The sequence below is a fragment of the Acinonyx jubatus genome, chromosome E3 (assembly GCF_027475565.1).
Source record: "Acinonyx jubatus isolate Ajub_Pintada_27869175 chromosome E3, VMU_Ajub_asm_v1.0, whole genome shotgun sequence".
Classification (NCBI taxonomy): domain Eukaryota; kingdom Metazoa; phylum Chordata; class Mammalia; order Carnivora; family Felidae; genus Acinonyx; species Acinonyx jubatus.
In genome coordinates, this window is record NC_069398.1 from 2,939,098 (window position 1) to 2,955,646 (window position 16,549).

The following is a 16,549-nucleotide window of genomic DNA, read 5'->3' on the forward strand; positions in this document are numbered from 1 at the left end:
CTATGTCTCCCTCACTCTCTGCCCCTCCCCTGCTCATGCTCACTCTCTCTCTGTCAAATATTAAAAACAAACAAACAAAAAAAAACACATAAAAATATTGAAATAAATCTCTTAACTTGGGATGATTTTACAAGTACAGTGAAAGTACTAAGACAGTACAGACAGATCCCATAGACCCCAGCGTCGCCCTGGTTAACATCTTACATCACGAGGATGCTCTTGTCAATAACTAAGAAGCTGACCTTGTACATTATTGCTACCCGAACTCCAGACTTCTCTGGGGATTTCACCAGGTTTTCCCTTAGTCCCTCTTTTACTCCCGGGATCCAGTGTGAGTTCCCACAGTGCACTCTGGGGTCCCAGCTCCCCGGTATCATCCAGTCTGTGACCATGTCTGTCTTCCCTTGTTCTTGACCCTGATCGCCTTGAGAAGTGAGTAGGTTTGAGGTTTTGTTTTATTTTATTCAGTTATAAGAGAAGCATCTTAACGCTCACCCATTATTATGTTAAAAATAAACCCAAACCAGGGCGCCTGGGTGGCTCAGTCGGTTAGGCGTCCGACCTCAGCTCAGGTCATGATCTCAGTCTGTGGGTTCGAGCCCCGCGTCGGGCTCTGTGCTGACAGCCCAGAGCCTGGAGCCTGCTTCGAATTCTGTGTCTCCCTCTCTCTCTGCCCCTCCCCTGCTCATGCTCTGTCTCTCTCTGTCTCAAAAATAAATAAAAACATTTAAAAAAATAAATAAATAAATAAACCCAAACCGACGCATGATGCCCAAGTAGTGTGCCCCTAGCAGGAGGGAGAGTCGGCCATAACTAGTACTGCTCACACCCGCTGGGGGCGGGGTGCCGTACTAGGTGCTGGGGACGCTTCACTGACAAGAAAGCATGGCCTGTGGGGCTCCGCCTTTGTAGGTCATTCTCAAGGACATCCCTTCCCAGGGAGACAAGCAGGGGAGAGCCTTGAGTCAAGGCTCCTACACCTGGGCCACATTCCACCCAGTCAGCCTCCCCCACGGGCAGAACTCTGAGCCTCTGTTTCTCGTCAGGAAAGTGGGTCTCCTCGGGAGACTGAGGGCAGTGCTGGGGTCCTACTTGCTTCGCACACCTCTCTATCAGAAGGAACAGTTCAGGGGTGCCAGGGCACTCCAATTCTCTCAGCAGGCACGCTTGCTCTCAAAACATAAGTATTTTTTAACAATGCAAACGCCCTTCGTTTATATTTACACAACGACGCATTGAAAAAAAGAGACAAATGACTAATCAGAGTTATCAGGTCTGCATTTTCTTGGCAAGAGTTAAATCTTTTTTTTGGCACACTTGTGCCAGATTTAGAGATAAGAGGGTTTTTTTTAATTTTTTTTTAACGTTTATTTATTTTTTTGAGACAGAGAGACAGAGTATGAACGGGGGAGGGGCAGAGAGAGAGGGAGACACAGAATCTGAAGCAGGCTCCAGGCTCTGAGCCATCATCAGCCCAGAGCCCGACGTGGGGCTCAAACTCACGGACCACGTGATCGTGACCTGAGCTGAAGTCGGACGCTTAATCGACTGAGCCACCCAGGCGCCCCAGAGATAAGAGTTTTTTAATACTAAACCACCGTGTTGGCAAAGATAGAGGAGCATGTGTGTTCATACACTGCTCATAGGTAAGTAGCAATAAGGAAATAGTTTTTTTTTTTGGGGGGGGGGGTGTTAAGGAGGCTCCACACCCAGTGCGGCAGGGCTTGAGCTCACGACCCTGAGTCAAGACTGAGCTGAGATCAAGTGTCTAACACTTAACTGCCTGAGCCACCCAGGTGCCCAGGGGAAATAGTTTTAAAATGGTAGCTAACGTTTAACCCATTTAGTCCCCTGGGAGAGGAAAGCAGAGACTCAGAGAAATTCCGTTAACTTTCTCAGAACCTTGGTGCTAGCAAGTGGCTGAACCTGGCTTTGAGCTAAGCCTGGCTGGCCCCAAAAGTTCCAACCTTAACCACTATGTTAGTTATTTATTGCCATATAACAAATAGCCCTGGGGCGCCCTGGTGGCTCAGTCGGTTGAGCGACTGACTTCGGCTCAGGTCATGATCTCAGTTTGTGAGTTTGAGCCCCACGTCAGGCTCTGTGCTGACAGCTCAGAGCCTGGAGCCTACTTCAGATTCTATGTCTCCCCGTCTCTCTACTCCTCCCCTGCTCATGCTCTGTGCCTCTCTGTCTCTCAATAATAAATAAACGTTAAAAAAAATTTTTTTTTAAATAGCCCTAACTTAGCTGGTTAAAATAATGCACATTTATTATGTCACAGTTCCTGTGGTCTAGGAGTCTGGGGGAAGCTTAGCTGGGTGCTTTGGTCTTTCATGAGGGTACAGCTGAGCTGTTAGCCAGGGCTGTGGTCTCATCAGAAGGCTCACCATGGAAGCTGGGGATTCCGCTTCCAAGCTCGCTCTCGTGGTGCTGGCTGGATTTGGTGCCACGTGGACATCTGCACAGAGCAGCTCACAGCCTGGCCACCTGTGTTCCCCGGAGGGAGGGAGCCACCTGTGTTCCCCGGAGGGAGGGAGGGTGCTTCAGCCCACCACCACGCCCACGGTGTTTAAGTGTTTGTGTGGCATCTCCACCCATCGACCGCTGTGGAGCCCTTAGACACGGTGGGGTGGCTCGTGTATCAGTGCTCCCAGCAGCATTGTTTCTTGCCCTTCCCCCACAATCACTGATAATCTGATGTCGGCAAATAGAGCGCAGAGACTGGGAGACTGGACAGCAAAGCCGTTATGTCCGGGTGGTGAAATTACCGATACCTTCCTCAATGAACATGTTCTCAAAAACTTCAGTGGGGTGCTGCCTCCCTGAGAGCAGGTGAAAGAAAGGGCTGGAACTTTGCTGCTCAGTGGTGACATAGTGCACAACTCCCCTCTGGCCGTACCGGACCTGCGATGCATTTGGCAAAAGACCCGAACAGCCGAGAGAGATCCCGCCCCCTTCGGAGAGCACAGAGTGCCCAGGAGAGTAACGGAGAAGGAAACCCTGTATCATCAGGCACATCCTCAGCCCGCAGTCTCCCTCCCAGCAGGTGCAGACATAGATTGTGCTGAGCGAAAGGACCGCCAGAGTTTTAGAAGGAAACGAAGAACCACTGGAGATGGACCGTCCCCTGTGTCTCCATCATCCACCGCCATCCCTCTGTGAGGGGCCTGTCTCCTCCTTTCCAAGTCCGTGGCCGTGTCCCTGCTCCAGATGCCTCAGCTCAGGTGAAACAAGATGCCGCCGTCTCCTGAACGACACCAGAATGGAACTCTGTCCCGAGGCTGTGGCCTGCGATGTGTCTGAGGAGTTACGGCAAGCTCATAGGACAGTGACGCTTGTCCTTTTATCCGTCCATTACTGCAACACTGTCCTTCTCAGAGCTAACAGAAGGTCTCCAGGAGCCTAAGAAGCAAAGTTCTCCGTGGAGTGAGGAAATACCAGGAACAGGGGGACGGCTCCCCCTTCACAACAGCCCCCCTCCCCCGAGCATAAATTTAAAAGGTGAAGACCACCCACAGGCAACAGCTGGTCTGCCACGATTGTCATTTGCATGGGACACCCCCTTGGAGAAGGACCCCCACGCCCCAGCTGACCAGACTGCACGGCAGCCAGAACCCGCTCCGACATCTGCTGGAATGAGGGAAAACGAGGAGGAAAAACAGGAAGAAGAAGGCTCATGTTCCCAAGAACAGTGACACCAAACAGGATGTGTTTGCCACTGAACCTGCAAGGAAAGTAAAAACGGGGAAGCCAGATGGAGCAGGAAGAGTTACAGCCCTCACGTGGGAGGTGGCCCAGAACAAGAGTGTCAGAGGGGAGAAGTCCTAGAAGTTTCAGTCCTCGGTTTCAAAGAGTGCCCATGGATTCTTCTGAATCTGGGACAAGAGAAACCAGACAGTCCTTCTGGAAAGGATATCTCAGACCCCTACAGAGCAAAACTCATTAGAAACTTCTCATTCTGAGGGGCGCCTGGGTGGCTCGGTTGGTTAAGCGTCCGACTTCGGCTCAGGTCACGATCTCGCGGTCCGTGAGTTCGAGCCCCACGTTGGGCTCTGTGCTGACAGCTCAGAGCCTGGAGCCTGTTTCAGATTCTGTGTCTCCCTCTCTCTCTGCTCTTCCCCTGTTCATGCTCTGTCTTTCTCTGTCTCAAAAATAAATAAACGTTAAAAAAAAATTAAAAAAAAAAAAAAAGAAAGAAACTCCTCATTCTGATTGTGATGGAGTTGACTCCACCAGTGAGATTGGGAGTCGCTGTGAGATGGTGTCCCTGTACGTGTGGCAGAAACTCACACCGTGGCCTCCTTCACGAAGGGATCAAAGAACTCTTTATAAGTATCCTCAGAGCCAGGAGATGCTGATGAGCCCCCCGAAGGAGCCTTGAGGGGCCCCAAGCCACATCGAATGCCATTCACATACTGGGGAACTTTCCTGTTCAGCAGAGAAAACTGGCCGAGCTTGTATCTGGCAAGTCAGAAGAGAGTTGGCCATGTCTCCAAAGTGAGCTGCCTCCTGGATGCTGAAAGAATGTTGCCCTTTACGCTGGTTCCAGTGGCCACACCATCCGCTGCTACAGTGTTAAGATGGGAGAGTGCGTGCAACAGCCTCAGCTACAAGAGTTCTCTGCCTTCCTTCTAGATGGCGAATCCTCTCTGTGGGACAAGCAGGTGGCACTGTGGTCACCTTCAACGTGAAGAACAATAAATGACTTGAGATCTTTTTTTTAAGGTTTATTTTGAGCGAGAGCGTGCACTCACGCAAACAGGGGAGATGCAGAGAGGGAGGGAGAGAGAGAGAATCCTGAGCGGACTCCACGCTCAATGCAGAGCCCGACACGGGGCTCAGTCGCACGAACCGTGAGACCATGACCGGAGCCACGATCAAGAATCAGACACTCAACCTCCGGAGCCACTCAGGCGCCCCACGGCTTGAGATCTTTGAACACTATGGCCCTCAGGCTTTCAGCTGTCTTGCCACAGTTTAGGAAGGTGCCCCAAAGGTACTCATGGTCAGGCCTCACATTCTGTAGCATTAAATGCACGGAATGGGTTCCTGCTCTGGGTCCTCCGCGGAGGGCCCCAGCAAACCGAGCTTTGCACGAAGCGGGTGCATGACCTTGTGTTCAGTGGCTGCAGCCCTGATCAGTCCACCCATGCCCACAGCATCCATACTGGTGACCGTGTGTGGGTCTGTGAAACTCACGATCTCACCGAGACTGTGTCGGATCCTAGGAACAGCGATGGTGACCACTTACCTGGAGAAATGTGTCCGTGTCTGTGAGTTACGTTGTCACCAGCAGTTGCAAGTTTATGGAGGACACAAAGACAAGACTGTGTGCACGACCTTCCCTGAAAGTATGATTTATACTGGCTGATACGACGCCAGCATTCAGGCTGTGAGGCTAAATCCGCCGCAAAATTTCCGCTGTCCGTGTTCAAACCCTGATACGTTGCTGGAAGACGTGTGATGCTCTTTCTCGCTGCTGGGAAAGGATCCAAAGAGGCTGAACAACATGCTGAGGGTATGGGGATAACACAGAACCGGTTCGGGAAGCTTCTGGCCTCCCGTCTTGGGAAGACGGTTCCAGCCAGCTGTGCCTCCAGTATGAGTCTGGGCACCTGTATGGGATGATAGGTTACACTGCATGTTCTTCCTGGAGGTCTATCAGATGTAAACGGATTCTACGGAACAAAACTTCTCCGGGACAGCATGGAATATAGCAATTTAGGCTGCTGGTATTCTCCAGATGTTTATTAAAGATACAGATCTTAATTGGTTAAAAAAAAAATAAATGGGGTGGACAGTTGGGGAGGGGGAGATTTTTTAAAAGAAGAGCAGAGCACCCAACTCCGATTGAACTTGACCTTGACTTTGGCCTGGCTCACATATGGAGCCCTTGCTGTTTGGGAAAACAGCATTCATTTATTACTCTCAGTATAAAGATCAAGAGAACATTAAACGCATCTGATGGCTGTTTCTATAGCTTGGAGTTAAACATTGACTCCAGTTGGTCAAGGCCGCGAGGGTGGCCGGCCTTGTTTCAGAGGCAGAGGGCTGGGCTGGACTTCCCCACCGTGCCGGCTCTCCCGGCTGTGCTGTGTCATTCGTGAGTGAAAATGCCGGATGGTTCAGTATAAACGTTTCATTTCAAAGACCGGCGCAAGATGACGTGAACAGCGTCACTTAGACTCGGAGCGTCTGGGACAGGAGAGGTCAAATGTTCCGCCTAGCCGCCTACTAGCTGCGTGACCGTGGGCAGATTAGTTGACCTTTCTGGGCCTCAGTGTCTGCTTCCGTAACATGGGAGCAATCGCAACATCTACCTCCCAGAGGGGATTCAAGCTTAAGTGAGGCAGTCCGTGTGCAGTGCTCAGGACGAGGCCCAGCACGCAGAGTCACATGCCTCTCTGCTCATGTGACTTGATGGAAGCGATCCCAGGGAATTTAAGTTGTGCTCTTTCTTCTCATGGCTTATGGCACTATATATTATCATTAGGAGAACATTCTTTGTATTGGAATTTGGCTATTTTCCTCTACAGGAGGTCAAAGTTGAGATAGTGTAGGAAAGGCAAAAGTATTGGACCTGGGTTCAAATCTGGGCTCTGCAACTCACTAGCTGTGTGGCCTTGGGAAAGTCGCTTCACCTCTCTGCTCCTCATCTATAACCTGAGAACCATCACTCGAGAGGGTTGTGGATGGATTAACACAGATGGGAGATGGGAGTCTGCCTGCCTAGCACGCAGTGGATGCTGAATCTGTGTTTGCTACCCCGTCTCCCCTTGTTCGATAGCACGAACCCAGCAAATGTACTGGGCTGTGGTTTCCAGGATCTCTGCCCAGAGCCCCTGGGCGCTCTTCCATCCACACCCGCGAAGACTTGGCACATGGAAGGAACCAATGCAGCTCTCGGTACAGACCTGTCTGCCTGGCACCTGGCCCTCAGCTTCCCCATCTCGTGCCTGACCCGTCCCCAATCCCCAGGGACGGGTTCTCACCCTCTCTCCACTCCCCGCCCTGCGTCTGCCCGCAGCCTCGGCATCCCCATACTTGTAGCTCCACAAGACCCCACTTACCCCGCCATTCCCCTGAGACCCTTTCAGCCGCAGCTCCCACTGGGACCTGCTTCCGGGGCCAGCATTTCCATCTTGCAGACCCCGGGACATCTGACTGCTGCAGCATGGCATCAGGACACTTTCTGGAGAAGGAAGAGAGGACTTACGTGTCCTCATTGGAGGATGACTTGCAAACTTTGAACTTTGCACTCTCCCCCTTACTGGAAACAAAGCAGGATCAGCACCAGTTAAGAACTGTTTTTATCCAAACACACGTCCCCGTGTTATGCAGGTCTAGCTGGAATCAGTCTTGACCTGTAGCCCTGAGTTCTGGCCAAGGAAGAAATAAACAGCTTAATGTAAAAAAGAAGTCATCAGTATGTTCCACGACCTTTTAGCTCTCTGCTAATGGAACAGACTCTGGAGGGACTCCCTTTTCATTTTAAGATCAAACAGAAGACAATAAAAGCTGGCTGCCTCATGCCTTGAAATAAGGGCAGCGTTGGATTTTAACTGGACTTTACGTTCACAGGGTTCCATTGTGTTACATAATTAATTCAAAAACCCTCTTTGATATCCAAAGCAATTATGGAAAATTAAGAATGCATTTAAATAGGTTTTTTAATATCATTGCTTTGTATAGCTTGGCACACTGTGTGTGTGTGTGTGTGTGTGTGTGTGCGCGCGGACACGCGTGTGACAGAGAGGGATGGAGGGAGAGACCTATCCTAGAATGGTTCTTTGCTTCTCTGAGTTTTGGTTTTCTCTCTTATGTAAAGGAAACGATAATACAGTGTCTAGTTATTCCCCAGTCTAATGGAAGGTGCCAAGAAAGAGGAGGGAACATTTCCCAGTTGCCACATATGTCCTGGGAAGGCCAAAGACGAGCAGGGACATTGAAGGGATCTCTGGGGGTTACTGATGGTTAGTCACCCCACACTTACCATGGTGGATTCTCCACAGCCGTCTTTAGTAAGGGATCAAGCCTGGGGGGCACCTGGGTGGCTCAGTCAGTTAAGCATCCGACTCTTGGTTTTGGCTCAGGTCATGATCTCACCATTCATGGGAAAGAGCCCTGCATTGGGCTCTGTGCTGGCAGCTCAGAGCCTGCTTGGAATTCTTTCTCTCTCTCTCTCTCTCTCGTTCTGCCCCTCTCCCACTCATACTCTCTCTGTCTCTCTCAAAATAAATAAATAAACTTAAAATAAAAACATTTTAGGGGCACCTGGGTGACCTTAAGTGTCCGGCTTCAGCTCATGTCATGATCCATGGTTTGTGAGTTCGAGCCCCGCATCGGGCTCTGTGCTGACAGCTCAGAGCGTGGAGCCTGCTTCGGATTCTGTGTCTCCCTCTCTCTCTGACCCTCCCCTGCTCACACTCTCTCAAAAATGATAAATGTCATTTTTAATTCTTTTTAAAAAGACTTGGGATTAAGACTGCCCTTTACTTCAGCAACATGCTGAGCTCAAAAGCCTTGCGGGTCTAGCCTGGGAACTCCCCTCTCTACATTTATTACCATGCAAAAGTGTGAAATGGATCTCAACCAAATGACTTGTACCCAACACTTTTTTTTTTTTAATAAAAAGCATCTGTAAGTGGGGACCGCCTGTATTGAGCCATTTGATTATTCACTCCCAGGTGATTTCTGAATGTCACAACTCGGGCACAACTCAGGACGAGGTGATGCTGGCATCCAGCCAAACATCCTCCAGGGCACAGGACGACCCCCCAACAGAGTTATCTGGGCCCAAATGTCAGTGGTGCTGCTGAGAAACTCTGGTCTCTATGTACTTTTGGATATACACTTGCATACGGATTAAATTTTGACAAAATTTGGGTAGTTTTTATAATCTGACCTTTCACATGCTAATGCTGCGGGCATCTTTCCATGTCCATAAATATTCAAACTGCCCACCTCAGTACCATGAACAGATACCTGATGTTCCTTGTCCACGAAATGGTGGAACGTGTCATAGTCTGTTTAGCTGCCCTCTACTGTTTTCTCTTTTTGTTAAAAGATAGTACTAGGATGAATATTTTAACTTACATTTTTGTGTACTGGTCCCGTCATTCTCTTAGGATGAACCCTGAAATGAGATGCCTCAGTCGAAAGGAATAGGAAGGCAGTATCAGCTGGTACTCACGCCAACGGGACATGAGAATGCCTGTTTGCCTACAACTTCACTAGCACTGGGCTTTCTTGTTTTTGAGAATCCTCAGTGTTTTGGTGGTGCCCAGGTCTGGCCAGACTCTGTGTTTGTGGGTGGTCTGGCTCAGATGGGGTTGAGGTCCTGGCATGGCTTCCGTTGGGGACATTGGGCATCTGTTAGGGCAGAATTCTCATATCTACTGTCTCCAGGGATCCTCATCATCTTTCTTTACTGCCAGGCTCCAGACACATCAGTCAGGCCGCAGCCAAAATCGACGTCGAATTTGATTATGACGGGCCCCTGATGAAGACCGAAGTCCCTGGGCCTAGATCTCGGGTGAGTTGAGCACACTTGAGTGGTGTCCTTAAGAACAGAGTGAGAAGGGTCCATGAGGCAAGAACACAGCCGAGCTTAGAGACCTCTATTCTTAGCTGCTTTCAGAGAGCTTACCACTAGAGTTCCAAGACATTCTGCCATAACAAGTCAAAGAAGGCTTCTCAGAGGAGATGCATCCGTTATTTGTTGTCACAATACCGCTGTGTAACAAACGAGTACAAAATCTCCGTAGCATACAGCTTGCTGCTGCATCTAGGGTTCACTGGGAGTTAGCCAGGCAGCTCTGGTGGGTCCGTCTATGTGCCCGTGAGATGACTGGCCACTGTGGGATGGTCTAGGCTAAGCTTGTCTTGGCCAGTGACGTGGCGCTGCTCCGTACGTCTCTAGCATCCTCCAGCAAGCGGGGCCCGGCTCGTCCTCACGGTGATGGCAGAGGTGACCGCACGAGGAGTCTCATGAGGTCTAGGCTCCACTCCGGTCTGCCACCACTCCTACCTCATTCTCTTGACCTTGAAACCGAGTCAGATGGCAATGCTAGATGGCGGAGGGCAAGGGTAGCAAAGGCCCTTGCTCTTGACCTTGAAGGATAAAAAGGAAGAATTCACCAGAGGAGTGCATTCTGTTGTAGACCCGGTGGAGAGAGGTGTGCAGGGTGACAGGACGTGGCATATGAGACACACTGGGATAGATGTTATTGTGTGAGATGGAAGAGGCACAAGACGAGTCTGATGAGGGAGGCTGGGACTTCTCCTCAAAGATACTACAAAGCCTGCATATTACACACTTCAGGAGGCTGATTAACCTTGACTCTGTGTTGTGATGTACAACACTGTTTCTAATGTTCGCACCTAAAAAACAGCAGTGTAAACCTTTTTAATACACACTGGCTTTTTTCTCTGCAGGTTTTGCAGATTTTATCCGCAGGGTCACTTTTTTTCTTTTTTTTTTTTTTTTTTTACTGTGAGAAGATGCCCCTTTTTGAAAAATAAGATCAAAACAGAGGAAGGGAAACCATAAGAGACTCTTAATACAGAGAACAAGCTGAGGGTTGCTGGAGGGGAGGTGGGTGGAGAGATGGGGTAAATGGGTGATGGACATTGAGGAGGGCACTTTTTGGGATGAGCACCGGGTGTCCTGTGTAAGCGATCAATCACTGGGTTCTACTCCTGAAGCCAAGACTACACTGCACGATAACTAACTTAAGAATAAAAAAATTAAAAAAAAAAAAAAAGAAATTCAAAAGAACATGTATATAACTTACTGAGATGAACGTGAGAGTTTAGCAGTTTTGTGGGCACAAAAGTCATTTGGCATCTATATCTTCCAGCAACAAGCAGAAATGAATTTTTTAGAAGATGACAGTACTAATTATAATTACTATATACTCCTTAATCTACCGTGTTTCTATGTGACTGTCCATTCTTATCGAAACTAACGTAAAAATGTTAGTTTCTAACTAGTGTTCTAACAAGTTTCTAACTTGTTTCTTCCAGTCTTCATTTCCTTGTGAAGACTCCCATGTCATGTAAAACTTAAATTTGTATGCTTTTCTCCTGTTTAAAAAAAAAAAAAAGATAGGCCGTTTGTCATTGCAACCACTTTATAAATCCAGAAATCTTTGTATTAATGCAAGTGATTGTAGTTATTTTGATAGTGTTTTGCTAACAGAAGGAGAGACTTTTTCATGCATATTTCTATGGAGGAGAGGCAGATTTTCATTTCATAGTGGAGAAGTACCTGGAATAATTTTTTATATTCTTGTCATTGCTATTGGTTGACTTTAGGCTGGACTATTTTTAGAGATTAAATACTTGTAATAGCAAAGCAACTAGGTCCCAATTCCCAATTTATAATTCCCAATTTCTATATGTGCATGTGGTTTATGGAGTGTTTAGATTATAATTACAAATCGTTCTTTGATGTGCAAGTTTCTGTTTTCAGTTGATTTTATATTTTCTAACAGGGTGTTAAAGCCTTTTTCCCCCCAAAATAAAAGGGGAACCTATGCTTTTATGAGCACCAGATAAACCCCTTTTGCTTAAGTTTTTTTTGTGTTAAATATTTTAGTTTATTTTATTATTATTTTCCAAGTTGCTAAATCCCTGCTATCCTGGTAATGTAACTGGCAGGAATAGTTTCCTGCCAATTATTTATATTAAGCAATTTTTAAATATTTATAATATTGTTGGCTAATTGACTGTGAAGTTATTGGTATAAGTGGTGGGGGAGGGGGAGATGCCCCAAGACCTGGGAAGATATGAAAGACTTGAAGCTAGTTGGGCAAGAGTGTGTCCTTGCTCTAATGCTTTGTTTTTCTTGCCTGCAGGAGTTAATGAAACAGCTGAATATGATTCAGGTAAGTGAGGATGAGCTCACCCTCCAAGCTTCTCGGTTATGACTTAGCTGAGAGACACACTTCCTCTGTGCTGGCTCTTTAAAAAAAAAAAATGCAACTTTGTTCTAAACCTTTTTTGTTTTTTTGCTTCTAATTTCCCTTGTGAGTTCTTCTTCGACTCATTTGTTACTTATGTGGTATTTAATTTCCACTTTTTGGTGAGCTTCTCCTTTCTGTTACTCATTTCCAATTTCATTCTCTTGTGGTTGGAAAATATATTTTGTGTGAATGCAATCCTCTCACTGAGGCTTTTATATGGTCTGTCTTGGAAGATATTCCCCAGGCACTTGAGGATAACGTGTACTCTACCACTATTGGATGGAGTGTTCTGTAAAAGTGTCTGTGGGATCTGTCGGTTGAGAGTGTTGTTCCAGTCCTGGTTCCTTGTTAATCTTCTTTTTTTTTTTTTAATTTTTTAATGTTTATTTATTTTTGAGAGAGAGAGACAGAGAACTAGGAAGGGTAGAGAGAGAGGGAGACACAGAATCCTAAGCAGGCCCCAGGCTCCAAGCTGTCAGCACAGAACCCAGCACAGGGCTGGAACCCACGAACTACAAAATCATGACCTGAGCTGAAGTGTGACACTTAAATGACAGAGCCACCCAGGCTCCCCTTCCTTGCTAATCTTCTGCCTGGTTGTTCTATACACTATCAAAAACCAAATATTAAATTTGCCAGCTATTCTCTTATAACTATATTTTTCTTATATGCTTCCCATTTTTGCTTCCTGTATTTTGGGGCTCTGTTATTGGGTGCTTACATGTTTATAATTGTTATATCTTCTTAGTGGACTTCACCTCCAGAAGCATTTTTGTTTCTTTGTTTTACAGGTGATTTTGTCTGATTAGTATAAACCATTTCAGCTTTCTTAGGATTGCTGTGAGAATCATGTACCCTTCTCCATCCTTTTATTTTCAACATATTTGTATCCTTGAATCAAAAGTATGTCTCATGTAGACAGCATATAGTTGTATCTTTTTATCCAGTCTGACAGTTTCTGATTTTTTATTGGGCTGTTTCATGTGCACACAGTTAATATATTACCTATATGGTGCTATTCACATCTTCCATTTTACCTTTTGTTCTCTATGTGTCTCATATTTTTTGTTCCTCTTTTTTTTTTACATTCAGTGGATATCTTCTAATGTACCATTTTCATTTCTTTCATAGTTACTATATATTTTTCAGTTTTCTTCGTGGTTGCTCTAATGCTTACCATGTACACCTTAACATCAGAATCTTCTTCAGATTTATATCTGAACCTTCTGTTGCTATGATATATAAAACACATACAGAAAAACTCATAAAATACTAATTCACAGCTTAATAAACCATTATAAAGCAAACCATTCGTGTAAGCAACCAAATATACCCTCTGTGTGACCATAGAATGGACAAAACATGGCTTACCTCACCAGTTCAAGCTTCATCCCAAAAGATGGGGAGTCTAGGGGATTGTAGTGATCCTGAACCAGTCTCTACTTTCCCCAAGAATGCAGATGCTGTGCATTTTTTCTGCAATTACGAAGAGAGCCGAGGCAATTACCTGGTCGATGTGGATGGCAACCGGATGTTGGACCTTTACTCCCAGATTTCCTCTGTCCCCATAGGTAAGAGCTGGGAAATCCACTCTTGGATGTATGTCCTCTCTCCGTTAGTTGTGGCCGTCCTGACTTTAGTTGCTCCCTCCGGCAGGCCCAACCCTGTGTGTTGCCAGACTCTTTCCTCAAGGGCAGAGAAAAAGAACAAGTCATGGGTAGAGGGTCTATCATAGGGACTTTAGATGTCTTCTCTTATTTATTCTTCCTGGAAAACCCGCAAGGTGAGTGTGTATTAATACCCCCATTTTGTTGATAGATAAGCAAAGCTCAGAGAGGGGATTGATGCAGCTTGAGGGGGAAGCATGGCCAGGACGTGAACCCAGGTCTGCGGGACCACAGCCTCCAGTGTCAGCTGTCTTAGGTTGGGTCTCTTGGAAGAAGAGCCTGAGGCAGGGGTTCTGTGCAAGTCGCTTATTAAGGGCACACTCTCAGGAGACTGGGGAGGCAGGGAAGGGTAAGAAGGGTGAGGTTTCAGACAGAGACTAGCCACGGCCTGATCCCACAATGGGGCGTGGGGGGTGGCTCTGGAGCATGAATTGCACCCTAGAGTTGGTCCCAGACTGTGCCAAAGAGGCTGGCCTTTTTGTACCCAGTGCTAGTCAGTCATTGCCCATTAGCTGCCAGAAGGAAGCACGTGGCTCGTCTTTTGGGCAAAGGAGCTTCCATTCACCAAGGGCAGATTTCCAGAGAAGGAGGTGGCTGGAGCCATTCCCAACCCCCACGTGGGCAGCCAGGAGAGGGGTGGCCGCCTAGTCAAGGTGAGCGGTGGGGGACCACGGCCGCGTCTGCCTCACCAGGCTCACCTCCGGGCTCGCTGCCGGAGGAGGGTGCGGCAGACGCGGGGCACGTAGGGCTGACTCAGACACGCAGGTTGCTGCTGTGCTTAGTGGTCTGTGGGCTAAGCGTCTCGTCTGGTGAAGCCTGTCCCTTGGTGCATGATGCCAGCCCGTTTATTTCCCGTTAAGATGCGATTAGACACTAAGGTGACACGTTCTTTTTGGGAAGCCCATTATTCAGAGATGCTTTGGCCTCTGAAGGTGTCTGGGGTTCTGTGATTTGCACAACCCGGTCCGTGTTCTGTGTCGGAGTGGAAGGGCCAGGATGTAGTTCTCAGGGTCAGATCCCGGTTCTGCCATGTATCGGCCACGGGCTGCAGGCCATTCTCTTCCCAGCTGGCTCCTCCCTGCCCCCCCCCCAAGCCCCCGAGGGCGTCCCTCACTTCTCAACCCCAGCCGGCCGCCAAACCTGTGGGGTCCTGGGGAACAGGCCGGCACAAGTTGGGAAAATACTGGGAGCTGCGAAAGTTTCCTTCGGCCATTTTCTTCCCCTATCTCTAGTCTTTGATGGGATTTTTTTCTAACTGGTCACTACTGGGGACGTGCCAGACGCCAGGCACATTGCTAAGCACCTTACACATTATCCCGTTAGACCCCTGCAGCAGCCCCATAACCTCGGGCCTTTCATCATCGTCTCCACCTTGCCCACGGGGGCCAGGTTTCAAGAGGCCATGGGGTCTGCCCAGCATGTCCAGGGAGCCCAAGGATTTGAACCAAACAGTATCTGCCTTCTAAGTTTACTCCTGTGATAGCCACCTCGCAGACGGCCACCCCTGCCCTGCAGTGTGGGTGTCCCACAGCTTTGAAAGCTCAGGCGTGGATTTTCCTGATCCATATGGACTGGCTTTGCTCTCATCTCTCCTTCTGAAGCCACTGAGACAGGCTGCATCTGTGACTTAGTAAGATTTCCCTGGAACTGGCTTATCTACTGAGGCAAGAAAGTCATAAACACCCAGGCAGCCCAATAAAGAACGAGAACTGAAAGCCTCTGGCCACAGTACGGTTGGAAAAAACCCACAGAGGCCTGCTTCCTTGACTAACAGACACCCTGCAGCTGTGGGCCCAGCAGGCCAAGAAGTTGGGTGGGAGATCAGAGAGGCTGCTCACAGCTCTGTCCCCTGGGACACCAGGTCCCCTCCCCCCCCCCCCGGGGCCCACCCTCCTCCCACCAGGCAGAGTGAAAGCACAAGGCTCTTCAAGCCCCTTCACTCTGCGATGCCGCAGAGGAGAAAGTCTGCCCGGGGTGACACTGGGGCCTCCCCTCCCCTCTGAGCTTGCTAGCCTCCTCTCCTCTCACAGGCCAGAGCAGGCCCCAGGCCCAGAGCCGCGGGCGGGCTTCTCTCCTTTCAGAGCAAGTGTATCTAAACTAAAAACTGAGTTGGTTTAAAGAAAACAGGTCTCTCCTGTTGCGAAAGTTCCAGGCTCTTGCCGTGTCACAGATCCCCGTGTCATTCATCGTTCACCTGGTGTCCTTTGAGCGGCACATTTGGCCACTGCCTTGGAGGGTCTTCCAGTCTGGTCTCCTGACCTCTGTGGCCCCCGCGCGCCCCCTACAGACTTAGCCATCCCATGGGAGTCACAGCCAGCGTTGGGAACGAGGAACAGAAACTAGAAGCACAGGCTTTGAGGCCGGGGTGCTCTGGCCCCAGTGAGTTTCCCTCCTTTCCGATAAAGGCTCCTGCTGACAGAGTATCGCGGGCTTTCTCTTGGTTTAAGGCTTCTGGCGTGTGTTAGGTTGCTTTTGGGCCTGGAGATATTGAAGCGTCATGGTTAAGATTTGTGCGCTGGTCTACATTCGCGTGCGGAGGGCGAATTCATAGCAGGGCAGTTGCTGAGTCAAGGGGTATCCTAAGCCCTTTCATGCTGGGCAGTCGAGGCAGCGGGGCTCCAGGAAGCAGCAGACGCACGAAGGGTCAGGCGTGCATGTCACGGGGTTGCAGACTGCATCATTGACATGCTCAGTTCCTGAGCAAACGGGTATTGCGATTCAACTCTAGCAGCAGCCCTGGGAAGAAGGTGAGGGCCATGGTTCACCACACTGGCCCGGGGAAGCACTCCCAGCCCCGGTCCTGAATGTGCCTTAACCTTTCGTTCACTGCCTTGTCTAGGGTTCTAGCCCGGTAGGGCTCACACCCGGGTTTCAGGATGGACGAGAGAATTCGGTGAAGGTTTCTGGGCG

General features: G+C 48.7%; 1 protein-coding gene across 2 annotated transcripts in view; it reads left to right on the forward strand.

Moving 5' to 3' along the window:
* ABAT (4-aminobutyrate aminotransferase) overlaps nt 1–16,549 on the forward strand; it is an 87,589-nt gene that overhangs the window by 45,615 nt on the left and 25,425 nt on the right. For both annotated transcript variants that reach the window (XM_027043280.2, XM_027043281.2), the window contains exons 3-5: nt 9,441–9,538; nt 11,865–11,894; nt 13,426–13,543. In XM_027043280.2, the coding sequence (XP_026899081.1) occupies nt 9,441–9,538; nt 11,865–11,894; nt 13,426–13,543 (246 nt within the window). The remainder of the gene's footprint in view (nt 1–9,440; nt 9,539–11,864; nt 11,895–13,425; nt 13,544–16,549) is intronic.